Below are 18,437 nucleotides of genomic sequence, written 5' to 3'. Positions count from 1 at the left end.
CGCCACAACGCCTGGCCATTTTTTGGTTGCAGCCATCGTTGTTTGGCGGGCCCGGGCTGGGGATTCGAACCCGCCACCTTAGGTGTATGTGGCTGATGCCTTAGCCACTTGAGCCACAGGCGCTGAGCCAACCTTTTTTTGATCAACATAATTTAAGTGTGTTGTGGAAGTTTAACTACAGGTGCAAGTGTGCTGTGAGATAAGAAAGGTTGAAAAACATGGATGTAGATGGTACTTTAAGCTACTAAGTGGATATCATCCACATGGCGGGTCCAGAGTGATGACAGAAGAAAGCCTAGGAAGAACACAATTATTCAGGGAATGGCTTGAGAAAGGAGAGTGAGGGAGAACACGGGCAGGGGTAACAGCAGAGCTGAGAGAGTTTGGTGTCACAGAGCCAGTGGAATGGAACATACCATAAAAGAGAGAATGCCTAGGGCTGGGCAAGATGGCTCACGCCTGTAATCCTAGCACTCTGGGAGGCTGAGGAGGGTGGTTTGCTTGAGTTCACAGGTTCGAGACCAGCCTGAGCCAGAGGGAGACCCCCATCTCTAAAAATAGCCAGGTATTGTGGTAGATGCCTGTAGTTCCAGCTACTTAGGAGGCTGAGGCAAGGGGATCACTTGAGCCCAAGAGTTTGAGGTTGCTGTGAGCTGTGATGCCACGGCACTCTACCAAGGGCGACAAAATGAGACTCTGTCTCCAAAAGAATGCTGGTAGTGCCAAATACTGTCAGGGGCCCATAAGTAAGGATGGAGCCATCACTGGTTTTCCTAAGAGAGTGGTTAGTGAACTCTCTTGGGGACAGATTCCTGCAGTCAAGGGGTAGGTGCTGAGGTTTGGAGGAGTGACTGAGAGGGGTGCGGAGGTATAGACAACCCTTTTAAGAAATTCGGTTGTGAAGGAGACAAGAAAAAGAACAGTATCTGGGAGATGGGGGCCGTGTGAGGAAAATGAGGTTTGTGTTACTTTTCTTACTTTGAAAGACTCAGCATATCTGGATGCAAATGGCAAGAGCCAGTGGAGTGTGAGAAGTTGATAATTCAGTTACAGTGAGACAATCTATGAGTCTCGATCTTTAGAGAGGACAAGGGAGATAGGATCATGAGCAGAGGTGGCAAAACAAAGAAACCAAACAGACAGACATGGATAGGAGGACTCTGTCACTTGTTTCCCTGGGACCAGATGGAAAGAGGAAGGGTAAGTGTAGGTAAAGGCGATGGTTTGGTAGCCCAAAGTGGAGGGATTTCTTTTGTGGGGGCTTTTGATTTCTCAAAAGTGAACTCATCTGTTGAGAGGAAGGTGGGAGGTGGTAGAGACCAGGGTTTGCAGAGAACACAAAAAGGTTGAAAGACCCATGGTGAAGGAATGGAAAGAACTAACCGAAGCAATGTAATAATCACCATGGTACTTTGAGACCTCCGGGGAATTAGTAATTTTGGCTTTTTGTTTATTCATTTTCCTGGGCCTCATGGGCTAGAAGAGATTAGTAACTTTGTGTTTATAATGAAGACTGTCTCTAGTCTGGGGATTTTGTACAGTAGTGCTTAACTTAATGGTATAGGGCTAGACATCCAAAAGATAATTTCTAAAATAAGCTTTCTTATTTCAGAAAAGGTTTAGCTTTACACACACTCACATTTAATTATATGTTTATCTTGCTGAACCCTTTGAGCGTCACTTGCCAACCTTGTAACACTTTACCCTCAAATGTTTCAGCATGTCTCCTAAGACCAAAGAGATTTATTTTAACCAAAATCACAAGATAGGTTTCCTACTCAGGAAATTGAACATCCTTGTCTAATATAGAGTTCATATTCAAATTTCCCCAGTATATCAGTAATGTCTTTTTAAGCTGTGTTTCCCGCCCCCAACCCAAAGGATCACATATTGTATTTAGTTGTGGAGAGCAGTTGTTTTGCAGAATTGCCCTCCGTTTTCACTTATGTGATTGTTTCTTCATGATTATACACAGATTAAAAGCTTTTGGCAGCAAAACTCTCCCGGTCCTGTTGTGCCCTCCTCAGAGCATCACATCAGGACAGAACGAGGCTCACTATTGGTGAACTTTACTTAGTTAAGGTGGAAACTTCTGGATTTCTCCATTATAAAGGCAGATTTTCTTCTTTGTAATTAATAACCCTTGGGATACAGTTTTTTTGTTTTATTTATTTATTTTTTGAGACTGAGTTTTGCTCTGTTACCCTGAATAGAGTGCAGTGTAGCTCACAGTAACCTTGAACTCCTGGGTTCAAGCAGTCCTCCTGCCTCAGCCTCCTGAGTAGCTGGGACTACAGATGTGTCCTACTGTGGCTGGCTAATTTTTCTATTTTTGGTAGAAATTTTTAGAGACAGCGTCTTGCTGTTGCTCAAACTGAACTCAAGTGATCTTTCCCGCTTTGGCCTCCCCAAGTGCTAGAATTGCAGGTTTGAGCCATTGCATCTCAATGGCCCCTTTGGGTCATACTTTGAGGTGTGACTATTCACGCCCAGTGGTCTTTCACCCAGGGGTTTTAGAATCCTCTGATGACTCTTACTTGAATCAGTTATTATTTTGGTGGTTGCAGAAATGGGGATTTTTAAAAATCTGTACTTCCTTCTGCCTTTATTACTTGGCATTCTGCATGATAACTCTGCAGCCGCTGCGCAGGAATAATTATCACATAAATACACTGCTCAAAGTGATGAGTTCCTGAAAAAGTGTGTGTTAACTGAGATCTCTGTCCACAGGAAAATTTCAGAGCTACATTTCCATAGTAAAGAGAAATCCCTGTAGCCCTATAAAAAATACATTTAAGACAACTTTTAATATGTTTTAACAGGTAAAATCCCTTTTAGTAAATTGTAAACAATTACAACAGAATACAACATTGCAAATATAATATTGTACAGTATTTTTTGGGGGGGGCAGGGCCAGGTTTGAACCTGCCACCTCTGGTATATGGGGCCAGCGCCCTACCCTTTTGAGCCACAGGTAGCCCTGATATTATACAGTATTAAAACCAGTGATGAAGATAAGTCTTTTCCTGCCGAAGTATTGTTTAGGACTTTATTTTATTGAAACCAAAAATGAATTTCAGCTGTAACTTCTGACGTGTTTGAGACCTAGCTGCTGACATCACAGGGGTTTAACATTTCATTTTGAATGTTATGGTCGGATTACTAACCGTTTGAGCTTCTCTTTTCTAATGTGTAAATTGAGGAGCTGGTCAGATTATACAGTCCTTTCAAATCCTTAATGTTGGCTGATTAAAACATTTATTATAGAAGTTGGACTCCCTGCCCCCTTTGGCTAAAGAGAGCATTGTTCAGTTACGTTGTTTACACTTACCCAAATGAAAACTGGTCATGTAGACGCCAAAGGGAGCTGGAAAAAAGGAAAATAAAATATGGACAAAACCCACAAAGCATAATAATAAGTTATAGTATTTCTGTTTCCATTGCAATAATAGGATTCTCTTTTTTTTCCATCCAAAAAAAATTTTTTTTAATAAAGACCTCTCTTGACAAACAAAATTGGAGATATCTTTATAAACCAGCAAGGGAGGAGAGTTTAATAACTTACTAGCTGGAGGTTCTTTTCATTCAGTCCCTCAAGGGTGCTCAGCTGGAGCCTGCCCGGAGCTGCTCCCCTAAAGTAGTGGGAAGAGGATTAGTTTCCACTCTTAGGCACCTGAGGGCAATTTATTCTGCCATCTTGCCTCTTTCAGCTGCCTCTTTAGCTTCTGTGCCCCAGGAGGATGAGAAAAGCTGCTCTCTACTTATTACTAATTTCTTATTAAATTAAATAGTCAATGAAGGCCTTTTGTACCCAAGATATCTGGTCCCTGTGAAGAATGAAGCCCCTGTGGTGGGGGGACTGGACTATTCCATTGGGCAATAGCACACTTTAGGAGTAAGACCAGGGAAGAAAAGTTCATCGCATTTTTTGTTTTAATAAAAAAAATTCCTTTTAATAATGCAGGGTCTCTTACAAAGTGTGAGCCATCCCTCACCAAGAGCGAATGGCAGAAGAAACTGACGCCAGAGCAATTCTACGTCACGAGAGAAAAAGGAACAGAACCGGTAAGCTGAAGTGGTTCACAGTCTTCTGCTTAGATGTTCCAGGGGTGAGGGGGAGATTGGAATAGATCGGTCTACCAAACCTACTCCTGGCCGTCCAGCTGTAGATCCGGTCTTCCTCCTGGGCTCCCATTCCTGGTGACTTCATATCCATAGAGGTGTAGAAACCTGAAACTTCCTCCTGCCACGTGGCTCCCATCACCTCTGTTCTGCCTTCTAAATAACCTTCCAGTCAGTTCACTTCCCTCCAATGCTCTCACCTCCCTGCTGGGCCAGGTCACCTTCCCATTAGGTCAGGTCACCTCCCCACACCCAGCCATCCTTGCTCCAGCCAACCCATTCTCATCCGCAGCCAAAGAGGTCTTGGAAAGATTCGAATCTGACCGCAGTACTCCCCAGGCCAGAATCCTCCAGTGGCTGCTCGCAGCTTCCAAGGAGAGAGAAAAACAGTAAATGGCTAAAAAGGTCCCAATGGCTCCCTGCCACCACATCCTGAAATCCTGCGTCTTTCCTCTCGATGCTTTGTTCTGTCGGCAATGTCCCTTGGGCTCTCACACACCCTGGGCTCCCTTCTCTTCCAGGGCTCTTGCACCCCACATTCCTTCCCCTTTCCCACCACCTTTCCCTCTGACTAGTTCACACCTACCTTGCAGCGCTCAGCCCCCAAGCCTCACTTTCTCAGGGAAGCCTCTTCCCGGTCCTGAGCCAGGTTTGCTTTCCCAAGACGCCCTCCACAGCAGCCCCCATCGCTCTGATAGGCCCTGGCACCTAACACGCTACGGCTACCGTTGATACTCAGAAAATCAATTGCATTCATCAGTTTCATGTATTTCCAGAGAGAACAACCCTCAGTGGTTTCTTCTTATCATGCCATTTTTTTTTTTTTTTACAATCTTGCATTTCTTAACAAGGATTCTTAGATCTTAATATAGCCGCTGGAATTTAGCTATTGAACTTTGTTATTAGACATTTTTATCTGTTAAGTGGATCACAGGGCAGTGGTTTTGCCAAGTTGTAAAGGACTTATATTTTTCCTTTGTCATTCCCTGCAGAATTAAGGTAGCTGTCCATGTGTGCGTGGCCTTATAATCATGGTCGTACTCTCAGTTTCTCGGATGCTAAAGTTGTCAGACAAGCCAGCACATCCCAAAAGAGTTTTGTGAAATGCTGGTATTTTTTAAAACTTCCTGTGGGTGAGATTTTCATAAAGCCTTCACTGGGGGAGAGACCACATTAGCCGTACTTGGGGATAGCACAAGGGAATCTCACGTGATAGATAGCCTGGGCGTCACTATTGTGTGTGTTCCCAGAATATTCGGAGGCAGCCCTAATTCTCAGGTACAGAGCCAGGCAGCGTTGGGTGTATACACAAGGCCTAGAAGTTGAGCTCCAGATGTTTAGGAGAATAAATCTGTGAGCTTTGCAAACAGATGGTGCAATATACTTTGTGCATTTGACTATTTTACAAAATGAGCACCATCCATTATTTTAACTAATGTTATAAATCCCTTTCTGTTAGCCTGTTTCCACTTAGAACACTGCAGAACTGTTCTTCATTAGGCTGAGAGAAGAAAACTAAAACGTGGAAGACTTCCCTTTGGTGGCTCCGAATTAAAATTCAGTTGCACATGTTTTTATCCAGAAACAGTGACAGACACTTTGCTCGGCCAGGGGAAGGATTTACAGCCTGACTGAGCAGTAACTGAAAGTTGGGTATCGTTAGAAGGGAGGTTTCATCCAGGTCATTCTCTGTCCGGCCCCCAGACCCACTGTCCCCGGGCCTCTCTCTGCTCTGAGCTCTGGAAAGAGTGACCAGCCCCCTTTCCCTCTGGCTACCAGTGTGGTTTAGCCAGTGGGAAACACCAGCAAGATCAAAGGGTAGGGTGGAGAAATCACTGGGTCCCCAGGGGCCTCTGTAGGGTGCAGGCCAGCAGTGCTGTTCCTCTCCTACAGGTGGCAGCCCCCACCTGCAGGTGCAGCCACACTGGGTCTTGGTCGCTTCCCTCTCCTTCCTTTGTCACATAGGCCTAGTGGGGTCCCTTGTTGGTTTCCATTGGCTCTGTCCCCACCTTTGTAATGGTTTCATGTGAAATTATCTGCAGTCATTCATTCCAAATAGTCCAGACAGACCTTGAAATCCCAGGGGAGTCTCAAATGTCACTCTGTCTCTAACCCCAGCCCCTCTCTCTATAGCCGGTCATTTCAGTTCGTTCTTCTACAATTATTTCTGACTCTCTTTCTTTTGTTTCCATTGCTTTGCCTGAGCAGGACCGGTCTCCAGGTCTGTGAGTGACCAAGGTGGCATTACTCTCTGCCTCCAGCATCTTCCTGTCCCCTCTCCAATCTGTTCTTCACCTGGATGTCAAATGAGCTTTCTAAAAATTATCTCTGTCCTATTTCCTACTAATTGAGGTTAAATTATATATGTGTGTGTGTGTGCGCGCGCGTGCGCGTGTATTTATTTATTTATTAAACCCATCTCTGGTCAGGTGTACACCCCGATTACAGGTTTCCAGTAGCTTTGCATTTGGGATAGGACTGAGTTTAGGCCCTTCACTGTCGGCTAACCTGGTCTGGCCCCTCCTGCCTTTCCAGCACTGTCTCTGCCCTGTCTCTTCCTCGGCCTTTTCCCCACGTGCGGCCTTGCCCAAGCTGTTCTGCTGGCCAGAAATACTCTTCCATTTCTTCATCTGACTAACTCTTACTCATCCCTCAAAACCCAGATGAGTGTTTTGAAAATTTTCTATAATAAACATCAATCAGCTCTGCATTAAAAAATAATAGTAATAAAAGGTTAAGGGGAGAAAAAGACATCCCTGCCACCATCTCCGTGAGTATCTAGCGCAGAAAACCTTCACGGAAACTCCCTTCATAGGGAAAGATACGATGTTACCCAACTGTATGTCATTTCTGTCATGGCTGTCACCACCTGTCTCTTTCCCTCTAGGTGGCAAGTTCCATGAGTGCAGGAACTGTGGGTTTGTTCCCCACTCCCTGCCATAGCTGGAGTCTTAGTACCCAGCTCAGCTCTGGGGTGGAAATGCTGGAACACACATGAGCTAGAAGCAGATTTTGGCTCTAAAGAGATAGTAAAGACCTGTCTAAAATTGGGGAGCGGGGAGGGGACACAGTAGGAAGCTTGGCAAGGAGGGAGCAGCTAGGTATCATTTTGTAAAGTATGTTGGCCAAAAATTCTTTTTCATTTGAATTCTTTATTTTTATTATTACTTTTTTTTTTTTATTGTGATAGCAATTCCCTGTCACTTTCTCTGCCCAGCTGCCCCCTACAAAGATGCAATTATATTTTGACACTTACCAGGCTACCTGGATCCTATGAATAGGTTTTCTAGATCAGCCTTGGGACTGGCTGCCATTTTCCCTGGGTCCATCCTCAGCTCAGGGGGAGGATGGGCAACCCACTTGATTAAACATGCCCATCAGTGCCAGTGTTGGGATCAGGCATTCAACAAAACTGGCCATAAAAGACCAGCTCAGTACTGCTTGGATTTCTGCCGCTAAGTCTGGGGTTTTTAAAGAGGGAAAACCTCCAAGTGTGCCCAGATGGTAGGCTCAGTAGGTTAATTTGAAATTGTCTGTTATGCCACTTGCTGAAAATGTGCTGTTAATAACTACCACGGGGAATTTCGATGTACAACCTGTGAATTTTTGGAGTTGAGGAATCTGGAGAGGGCAAAAGGGTCCCGGTGATTTCCTGAGTCAGCTTTGTCACTTGTGAACCTCTCTGTGCTTTAGCTTCTCCTACAGCCTATAAAGCGGGATAAGAGCTCGTCACCAGGCGCGGAGACCATGGGTCTTTGTACTTACCTTGTGCAAGTGTTTATCTATCTTTAATTTTCTTCAAAAAGGAGAAGGCAAAAGGAATTGGCAAAAATGGCCTTTTTTAACAAAAAAGAGGAGGCATCCCGTTTGTAAAATAACATTTTAAAAAATCCTGACTCAGGTGGCACCTGTGGCTCAAGGGAGTAGGGCGCCAGCCCCATATGCCAGAGGTGGCAGGTTCAAACCTAGCCCCGGCCAAAAACTGGAAAAAAATAAAAATAAAAAATCCTAACTGAGCCAGGATTTAAGTCTGCCTGCCTTCCTCTTAAAATACCTTTGCAGACTTTCAAACTCTTTAAGCCACAACTAGTGTAGTAATTTCATCTAAGTAGGATCCTAGGCACCAAGGGGCTCTAGCTCATTATTTAACATTTATTGTATATGCAGTGTGCTGGCTGGGCGCTGTGGCTCATGCCTGCCATCCTAGCACTCTGGGAGGTTGAGGCGGGTGGATTGCTTGAGCTCAGAAGTTCGAGACCAGCCTAAGCAAGAGTGAGACCCTGTCTCTAAAACTAGCTGGGCGTCAGGGCCGGCTCCTGTAGTCCCAGCTACTCTTAGGCTTAAGCAAGAGGATTGCTCAAGCCTAAGAGTTTGAGGTTGCTGTGAGCTATAATGCCATAGCTATAATGCCACTCTACCAAGGGCAACAAAATCAAACTGTCTCAAAAAAAAAAAATTCAGTGGACTAAATACCATGGGAAGCTTACTAAAGGCACAACCCCTGACCTCGCTGAACTCTGCTTTCTGTGTATCTGTATTCTCTCTTTCACTGGAGATTTCAAAATGTGTTAGTGGACTAGGTTCCTGTTATAGTAACTGTTTTGTTTATGAAGTCTTAACACGATCCCAAAAGACAAGACTCTGCTCTCTGGCTTTTTCACTGGCTTTGCTATTCTTGGATGAAAGGTGCTATATAAATACAAAGCATGATTAATGTCATAATACGAATATTTGGCACAATAAAAGCCGGCTGTAAATAAGCCTGCAGGCTGCTTCATCGGTGCATTCTAATTTTCTGTCTAGTAGTATTTGCACTTTGTCAAATTAATACAGAAATTCCTTGCTATGGAGGCTCATCTAGGATTCAGATCTGCTCTCTCATCTCCTGCTGGTAGTGTGAGAAACTGAACACGACGTATTTGTTTCTCTTTCAGCCTTTCAGTGGGCTCTACCTGAATAACGAGGAGGCAGGAATGTATCATTGCGTGTGCTGTGATAGTCCACTCTTCAGGTAAGCTGGGGAACCAAGAACTGTGGCAGGCGAACAGACCTCCAGGTACATTTGGCTCTATCTCACTCAGGGCTTTGGATAAATAAATGCTCGTAATTCTCATATTGCTTTTAACTGCCCTTCTCATTTGGCATTTTTGACATAAGGAGAGCTGTTCACACAAGTACAAGATACTTTCCTGCCTTGATTTTTTTTCCCTCTCATTTAGAGCTGGTCCCAAGACTTCTTAGCTTATATTCTTCCTTTATCCCTGAGAAATACCAAACAAATAAAACTTGGTGGTCATCTTAATGATAAAGCTATTAGAATATTATAGAGGGAAAGTATTTAAAGAAGCCTAAGCCATAATTGTATTTGCTGGGCCATGCGATTAAGACTGTCTCTCTCCCAGGGAAAATGGGTTTATAACTTAATTTAGGAAATGTAGAATTTTATGAGGAGAGATTCCCCACGATGCTTGACAGTAGTGAATACCATGCCCTCTTCTATGTAGCTGAAAGTAAATTTAATTGTCCCTTGATTTCAAAGCCTCTTTTAAGTCAATCAGGACCTGAAATCTCTCAACAAATGCTTTTCTGTTTAGACATGCAGGAAACAGACTAAAAACAGGGAATTCAATGAAGAAGAAAGGAAAACATCTTTGAAGTCCTGTTTTTCAGAACTTCAAAGATGTTTTTCTTTCTTTTGCATCAACCCCAAATTGGTTTGGAATAAAATATAAATCAAGCCAGCTCTGTGGATCGTCCATTAGGCAGCGCTTCCCTCTGTCCTCTGGGTGTGAGGGGCCCGGGCTGTCCTGGCCGGCTGGCTGCTAATGTGCGCTGCGCTAGCAAACCAGACCTGCCCGCCAGAACGAGGAGCGATTAGCATTAATTTTCCTCCATGCTCACGGAAGGGCAGGGCTTTGTGGCACAGGGGAAACTAGAAGGTAAATTTTTATACAGTAAAGTGCGTAACTCATATTTCTGAGATAATACTTATTTCTTGACATAGGTAGGGCTTTGAGATGGCCAGTGTGCTTTCAGCCCAAGAACCATGTTGTCAAGGTGTCAGAGACCACCTCACTACTGTGCACTCACCTTGTTCTGTTCCCATCCGGGACTGAAGACAGATGAGAAGCCATCCTTGTAAGGAGGTGCTTTTAAGTTGGAGTTTTAACTCTGTGACTTCCTTGGCATTCCAGTTTCTGTACCTATAAAGAGGGGGCCTCCTTACCACCTGGTGCACTCTGGCCCCTCACCACGCAGTCATGGTGTCAGGGCCTGGGAGCTGCAAGGGTCCTGAGCCAGCAGAGCAGAAAGCTCTATCCAGTGGTGGTGAAAATGTCTCTGTCTGCCTGGCCGTTGTGGTGGCCACTTAAGATGTGGTTAAAGTAGCTAAGAAGCCAAAGTTTTCATTTCAAAGGCCACACGTGGCTAGTAGCTACCGTATTAGCACAATGCTAGCTCAAATTAAGGAAGTTCCGTGACCAAGCCTGGGTCATAGAGTTCCTGAAATGGCCAAGATTCATTAATAGGAGAACCAGCCAATTCTCCAAAAGTCCATTTACCAAGTGACTAGTTTATTCAACTGCTAATTCACCAACCTTATTTCTTTTTAACCCTTTAGTTTGAGCTGAAAAGTTTCTGTTTTCCTGTCTTAAGGACTTTTGAATTTGTTTCTGTTCCATTTTCCTGTTACTACTATTGCAGCCAAGACTGAGGGAAATAAGAATATATTCCATCAGAATCATTTGTGTTGTAGAATATCGCCTTAAAGATGCATTCATTTATGGGAGAGCCAGTATAGTAGAGTAATTAAAGCAGCTAGGTGTTCATACGGTACTAACCTCTCTGTACCTCCCATTTCCTCACCTAAAATAAGGATAATAGGACTTTATTTGTACAGTTGGTGGGAGAGTATCTGATATACTTGGCACATGCCAGGCACTCAGTGCAAATTACAATGATATTTTCTTAGAGATGTCTTAGAGCTGTGTACATGAACATGTGTCTGATAAGGAGGAATTCCAGAGAAGACAGTCCATCCAGTTAATGGGAACAGGCAAATGATTATATTCCAGAGTATTCGTCCCATTCCCGAAGATAGTTTTAGGGATACATTCTTGTTTTACCTATCATTTCCCTCCTCTCTCTGTCTATAGCCTCTATGTTAGGAAACAGGGGTTTGGAAAAAATAATTCCTTAACTGCTTGTGTAGAGTCAAACTGAAGTGAAGGGCTAGAGAGTTATTTAATAGCAAATGAGGGCCCACTGCCTCCTTGCTTCCTACCCCTGCTGGGCGGCTTCCTACCTGCCTCCAGCCCCCTCCTGTGGTATGCTCTTTTAACTTCCACTTGTTGAATCCTAAATTTCTTCATGAAACTTTCTCCGATAGTAGGCACTGTGGGTTTTTCTTTCTTCTGTTTCAAATTCTTATTAGTTTGAGGCTGGACGCCGTGGCTCATACCTATAATCCCAGCACTCTGAAAGGCAGAGGCAGGTGGATTGCCTGAACAAGAGTGACACCCTGTCTCTAAAAATAGCTGGGTGTTGTGGCGGGCTCCTGTAGTCCCAGCTGCTTAGGAGGCTAAGGCAAGAGGATTGCTTAAGCCCAAGAGTTTGAGGTTGCTGTGAGCTATGACACCGTGGCATTCTACCTAGGATGACAAAGTGAGACTCTGTTTAAAAAAAAACAACAACAATTCCTATTACTTTGTCATTACCACAAAATTTAGGATTTAATTGTTTTTTTCTACTGGCTCAAATATTTTATTTAGTTGGGGAGATAAACTGATGAGCTCCTTGAGTTCCCTGACCATCTTATACAGGGGTCCTCAAACTTTTAAAACAGGGGGCCAGTTCACTGTCCCACAGACTGTTGGAGGGCCGGACTGCAGGCCCTGGGATGAGTCGGCTGCCAAGCAGGACAGGCAGTGATGGCAAAAACACCTGGTGGGCTGCATGTGGCCCGCGGGCCATAGTCTGAGGACACCTGATAGACCTTAGGGGGGTTGTTAGGGATTGAATTGTCTCGTCAAATGATTTGCTGATGCCCTAATCCCCAAAACCTGTGAATGTGACTATTTGGCAGTAGGGTCGTTGCAGATGTAATTAGTTAAAGTAAGCTCATGCTGGAGTAGGGCAGGCCCTTAATTCTTTATCACTACTGTACTGAGAAGGTGGCCAGGCAGAGAGAAGGCTGTGTGACATGGAAGCAGAGATCGGTGTTACTCAGCCACAGATCAGGGATTGCCAGCATCCTCCAGGAGCTAGGAAGAGGCAGAGAGGGTGCCCTAACCCCTTCAGAGGCACCACGGCACTGCTTACGCCTTGATTTTGGGCTTCCAGCCTCCAGAACTGTGAGATAGTACCGCCCACTTTCTGTAATTTGTTATAATCACCCTTGAAAATCCATAGAGAAGTGCTCAACAAGTACGTACTTCTTGGCTGAGCGATAATGTCTGTTCTGCTGCTTACCTGCAGTGGCTATACCATGACTATCAGAGGAAGTTACGGTTTTGCAGTCACCATGGAAATATAAGGGAAGTAATTCTAGCTGCCTGCTTCCCTTCCTTCCTTCCTCCTTTTTCTCCATCCATAAACCTGCTCTGGCAGTGTTTACTAAAACCTAATGTTGGATCACACATTTGTCATAAGTCTTAAAAGAGGAAGAAACAGTGCCTGGTACTAATTCACAAGTTACTTAACACTCTGATATCCTACATGTCGTGAGTAACTAAGTAATATTGTTTAAAAACCTGGGTGTGCCCCATTCCCCCAAATGAATGGCAATTCTTCTAAAAGGTTAGGGTTGTCACTTATTACCGGGTGCCTCTGCTATTGGTTTGGGGGCAGTGAAATTTCCAGACATGAAGGAAAACCAAAGCAAATGAACACAGAAGACTAAACAAAAGAAAAACCTCTAACAGTATGTGATCCCGAATGGCTTTAATTTTTCAAGGATAAGCCTTGTAATCTGCTAATTATTTAAATTATGTATATTGGGATTTATGATTGGGCTTTAAAATTTAGGATCCCAGTCTTAAACTATATATGTTGGGGCTCTCATATTACTTAGTAAAATCTCCAGATTCTGCTAATTGCATCAATAAAGGTTTATTGTTTCCCATAAAATCTTTTAATGCATTTTTATTAGTCTTAGATTCATTCATTTAAAGAATGTTATTGTGTTCATAATTCTCCATCAAAATTCCTTTTATGATCTCTAGTTTATGTATAATGTTGAGGATGGAAAGGCTGTGATTAAAAGATATTCAATGATGTTTTTCCCTGAGCAGAGTAGCCAGATGAATATTCTTGAACTCTTTGAAGAAGATTACAAAGAACTCAGATTGAATGTACAACTTCATTTGGGCCCACGGTTGCTCACATCTCATGGATGTATCATATTAATAAATATTTTAAAAATATCTACTGACTTATGTACCATGGATCAGACATTAGGCTAAACACACTAGACACAGAAAGTGAAGTAATAATGCCATTGCTGTTCTATAGATTAGGACGCTAAGACTTCAAAAGATTAACTTGCCAAGGTCACACAAATGTAACAGACCATCCCGGATCCATACTCAAATCTTTCAGAAGTTAAAGCCCTTACTCCAAATGGTTATACCTGTGGTTCTCAAAGCCTGGTCTGAGGACCCTGAGGGTTCCTGGGACCTTTCTAGGGGACCTACAAGGTCTTCCCTCTTCCAAGTACATGTCATATCTTTTTATGTCAGTCAAAACAACATTGCAACATATACAGAGGTACATGTGAAGATTCAGTTGTCTTTTTAAAAGGATAGACATTGAAAAGATTTTTAGAATTATTAAACAGTACAAGTCTTCTCACTAAATGTTTGTTTCTTTTTGGAAAATGTAACTATATGTCCTAAAAATATGTTAACATATCATGAATTTATTGTAGGCCTGAGCTTTGCTAATCGGAAAATCCAAAATCTGAAATCCTCCAAAACCTGTAACTTTTCGAGCACTGACATGATGCTTAAAGGAGCATCTCAGATTTTAATTTCAGATCAAGGATGTTACGTGGTAAAATAACACAGATATTCCAAAATCTGGAAAAAATTTGAAATCTGAAACATTTCTGGTCCCAAGTATTTTGGATAAAGGGTCTTAAACCTGTATTTGAAAAAATAATTTGATGCATACATGTTTTAAAAACTGTTATAATTTCTAATTTGTTAAATACCGATATGTGTAACTCATATAAACACAAGCTCTCTGGGATCCTCAGTAATCTAGGGGTTTTTGAGGGATCTTGAGACCAACATCTGAGAATTGCTACATATACAGTCCTGTTTCCAGGGAGTTTGTGCTCCCACCTGAGCTCCCTGCTGTGTTCATAGTCTAAGGACTTGATCCTTTGCCACTTTTTCTTCTTCCCCTACTTTTTTTCCAGCTCTAAAATTCAATTCTGTTCTTTCTACCTTAGAGAGGCCATCTCCCTGCCATTGCATTTAAGAAAAGAAAGTTGGGGCTCAGTGCCTGTGGCTCAAGTGGCTAAGGCGCCAGCCACATACACCTAAGGTGGCGGGTTCGAATCTAGCCCCGGCCCACCAAACAACAATGATGGCTGCAACCAAAAAATAGCTGGGCGTTGTGATGGGCACGATGGGCACCTGTGCTCCCAGCTACTTGGGAGGCAGAGGCAGGAGACTCACTTGAGCTCAGGAGTTGGAGTTTGCTGTGAGCTGTGATGCCACGGCACTATCTAGGGGACAGCTTGAGGCTCTGTCTCAAAAAAAAAAAAAAAAGAAAAGAAAGTCTGTTTTCCCAGTGCTATTTAAGAGAGCTTAGCTGCCAGAACACTTAGAGAGTGGGTCTTTGGTGAGCAGGTCTGCATGTGGTCTCCTCCCCTTCCTCTCCTTCTCTCCCCTCTCCTGCACCATCCTTCTTCTCCTCTTTTTTTTTTTCTTTGAGACAGAGTCTCACTCTGTCACACTGGGTAGAGTGCCATGGCATCCTTATAGCTCACAGCAATCTCAATCTCTTGGGCTCAAGAGATCCTCTTGCCTCAGCCTCCTGCGTATTTGGGTCTACAGGTGCCCACTACAATGCCTGGCTAGTTTTTCTATTTTTAGTAGAGATAGGATCTTGCTCTTGTTCAGGCTGGTCTCAAACTTGTGACCTCAAGCAATCTACCTGCCTTTGCCTCCCAGGTGCTAGTATTACAGGCATGAGCCACTGCGTCTGGCCCTTTTCCTCCTCTTCATTGCCGTGGTTAATGCCGGGCAGCCGGGCTCATGAATTAATAACAATAATGAGCATTCAGGTTCATGCACATTTATCATGTGCCTCCACTGTGCCCCACGAGTATCCCCTAAGTCAGCGGTTCTCAACCTGTGGGTCGCGACTGTATTGAAGGGTTGTGGCATTAGGAAGGTTGAAAACCACTGCCCTAAGTCTTCAACACAGCCCCCTTTAGGGGAGATATTATTATGCCTGTTTTATAGGTGGAAAAACTGAGTCTTCAAGAGGTTAAGTAGCTCAGTCTAATATCACACAGCTAAGAAGCGGCTAGCAGCAGGTTTTGAATCCTGGAAGGCAGTCAAGCTTCTGTGTTTAGATAACTTTAAATCCTGTTGCTAAAAATGGCTGCGTCCTCTGATATTATACTTCTGTGATACTCCGGGACCCAGTGACCTCCCCCAACCACTGGTATTTCATTTGGATTTCAGAACACATGGGTTCGATCTGGGTTTCCTGATATGCAACACAGTTCAGAAAGCATCACATGCTTTTAGATCCCTGTTGGTCATGAGGAAAGAAACCTTTAGCATCAAAGGAACAAGAAATCTTTTCACTGCAACAAGGTGGTGGCTTCAGTAGTGAAGATGCAGTGAGACTCGTTCCCCTGAGACTGTCTACTCACCAAACGGGGCGTGGGATCGGGCAGCGGGCAGTGGGAATAAGATCCTGCTCACCAGGACAGCGAGTGAGCTGGGGCACAAAGCCCTCCTGGTCTGGCGTCTTTAGCAGCTGCCCGGGTGTGAATGTCTTCCGTAGTTCTGAAAAAAAGTACTGCTCTGGCACGGGATGGCCTTCGTTTTCTGAGGCTCATGGTGCATCTGGCTCTGACGAAAGTCAGACAGGGATCCTGCGACGTCTGGATACCTCGCTAGGATCAGCGCGCATGGAGGTCGTCTGCAAGCAGGTGGGGTTTTTCTTTTTTTTTTTTTTCCTTTCATTTTCCCTGAAGCTGCCCCCAGAGCCCAGAGAGCTTCTTGTCCTCAGGAAATCTGGTGTCCTTGGAGAAGGGTGCTTTTGCCATCAAAATTCATTGGATTTTTCCTCACATCCATAACCATCTCTCTCTATCATCATTTTGGGCACTGTGGATGAGCAAAAAGGCTTCTCAAACCATACTCAGCCTTGCCTGGTCCTCACCTTCCACAGAGATGGGGACAGAGGTAGGATGCAAAGGCAAGAGCTGGTCTATCATGTTCCTTTGAGCAGGGACAGGCAGCAGGAAAGGCCAGTGTGTTCCTTTTTCGCTCTGCAGCATGTCACTGGCAGACAGTGATGCTGCAGGTGACCTCAGCACATGTAGGCTGGTGGCGGAGGGGCTTCAATCTAGAGAGCAGATTCATTTTGATATCCTTAGGTGCTCACGTTTTCTGATGCGTGGGTTTCGTAAAACACCAGAGGCAAGCAGGAGAGGACTGCCTAGTTTTGCCTTCAATGGAAGATAATAATGCCCCGGCCACAACAGCTTTATTCAGCACTGCCTCGCCACTCTGGATAGCTGTACATGCTTCATATCAATTAATTGTCCAACAGCTCAATTGCAGGTATAATTTATCACCCCCATTTTATAGATGAGTAAGTTAAGGCCTAGATTTAGTAACTTGCTCACATTCTACTGATAAAGTAAAACTACTTCCCCCGACTGTGTTCTGTATTTTCTCATTTCTTAATAATTTTTGAGGCAATAGACATTTCCTACCCTACCCCACCCCTACAGATGTCAAACTGTAGAGTTGGGTAGCTGTATGGGGTTCGTCTGTCTGGTTTCATGGAAAGAATTTTGTTTAAGGAATGACAGAGGCTTCTCTCCTTCGCAGTGTGAAGCTCATCTTGGCCACGTGTTTCCTGATGGACCTGCGCCCACTGGTCAGAGGTTCTGCATCAACAGTGTGGCACTGACGTTCAAACCAAGGGAGCCCTAGACTGTCTCTTCTCCCTGGCTGCTCTTTCATTTGAACCCCTGATTTCCATAATTCCTCTGAATGACTTGCTGTATTTACTATAAAACCAGCTGAGTTTGCTGCTGGAACCCGAGAGTCACAGCTTCTCTGACTTAACTGGAATCGACTTGACCCCCACTCCTACTTGGGCTGTGGAATTTCACCAAGTGACAGAGGGACAGCTGTTTCCCTTGTGCTGACTTCCCACAGGCTTTGTGTGGGACCACAGGGCCGGACTCCTTGGGGACATCAGGACGCCAATGGCTAGTAAACCAAAAACTTCCTACAAAACTCTGCATTTTCCATTGTGATCCAGTCCCTCACGGGCATATGGAATCCAAGGCATCAGTATCTCAGCACTGAGGAGTGGGGTTGTGGAAAGCTTTGCTTTGGGGGACGCATATGGGGAGCCATGAGATGCGTGAGTTTTTTTCCAAAATTTTAAATGTCTCCAACGTTCTACTTTTAACCTTTCTATCCACAAATCAGCTGTAATGGAGTTTGTTAGATTTCAGTGATTTATGAATCCCCCTCTTACTTTTGGCAAACAAAGTTAAAACCTTTAAATGTTCAAATAAAATATTTTGTAAAATTTATGTTTGCTTTCTAAGTCAATGAATTTGCTCTTTTATAAAAATGACTCTAAAGTGAAATGACAAAAAAGAACTAGAATAGAATGGTACCCGGCATTTGGTTATGACCAGAGACTTAGCCAGTCAAGTATTTTGCAGATTAGAAGTCTTGAATAATGTGTCACTAGAAGTACTTAAATCTCTCTGTGATGTTAGCAGCAGACAGGAAACTTAATTATTCCATTTTTCTCTCTGTTACATGTTACTTTACATTTCTTTTATTGGCTATCCTGAAAACCACAACATGCATGCTTGTTACCAATATATGCTTCCCCCACCTAGAATGCTAACCTTGGAAGAACACTTTAACCCCATTAATGCTCTCCAATATTTTGTTACTATTGTCATGTATTAACTTTATACATACTTTAAAGTACCCAAATCATCATTTTTTTTTTTTTGAGATGGAGCCTCAAGCTATCTCCCTGGGTAGAGTGCCATGGCATCATGCTCACAGCAACCTCCAACTCCTGGG

General features: G+C 43.8%; 1 protein-coding gene across 3 annotated transcripts in view; it reads left to right on the top strand.

Moving 5' to 3' along the window:
- Positions 1-17,874, top strand: part of MSRB2 (methionine sulfoxide reductase B2) — a 23,096-nt gene extending 5,222 nt beyond the window's left edge. Inside the window, exons 2-6 of one of the 3 annotated variants that reach the window (XM_023511469.1) lie at positions 3,965-4,065; positions 9,057-9,133; positions 16,150-16,297; positions 16,789-16,934; positions 17,208-17,874. In XM_023511469.1, the coding sequence (XP_023367237.1) occupies positions 3,965-4,065; positions 9,057-9,133; positions 16,150-16,297; positions 16,789-16,934; positions 17,208-17,289 (554 nt within the window). In that variant the 3' untranslated portion in view covers positions 17,290-17,874. Of the gene's footprint in view, positions 1-3,964; positions 4,066-9,056; positions 9,134-16,149; positions 16,298-16,747; positions 16,935-17,207 lie in introns of those variants that run through there. The other 2 variants (XM_003786756.3, XM_023511471.1) reach the window with 2 other exon arrangements.
- The last annotated feature ends 563 nt before the right edge of the window (positions 17,875-18,437 follow it).

The sequence above is a fragment of the Otolemur garnettii genome, unplaced genomic scaffold, assembly GCF_000181295.1.
Source record: "Otolemur garnettii isolate 467f Iridium unplaced genomic scaffold, OtoGar3 scaffold00019, whole genome shotgun sequence".
Classification (NCBI taxonomy): domain Eukaryota; kingdom Metazoa; phylum Chordata; class Mammalia; order Primates; family Galagidae; genus Otolemur; species Otolemur garnettii.
Note: the sequence above shows the minus strand (reverse complement) of the source record. Positions and strands in the feature narration are given on the sequence as shown.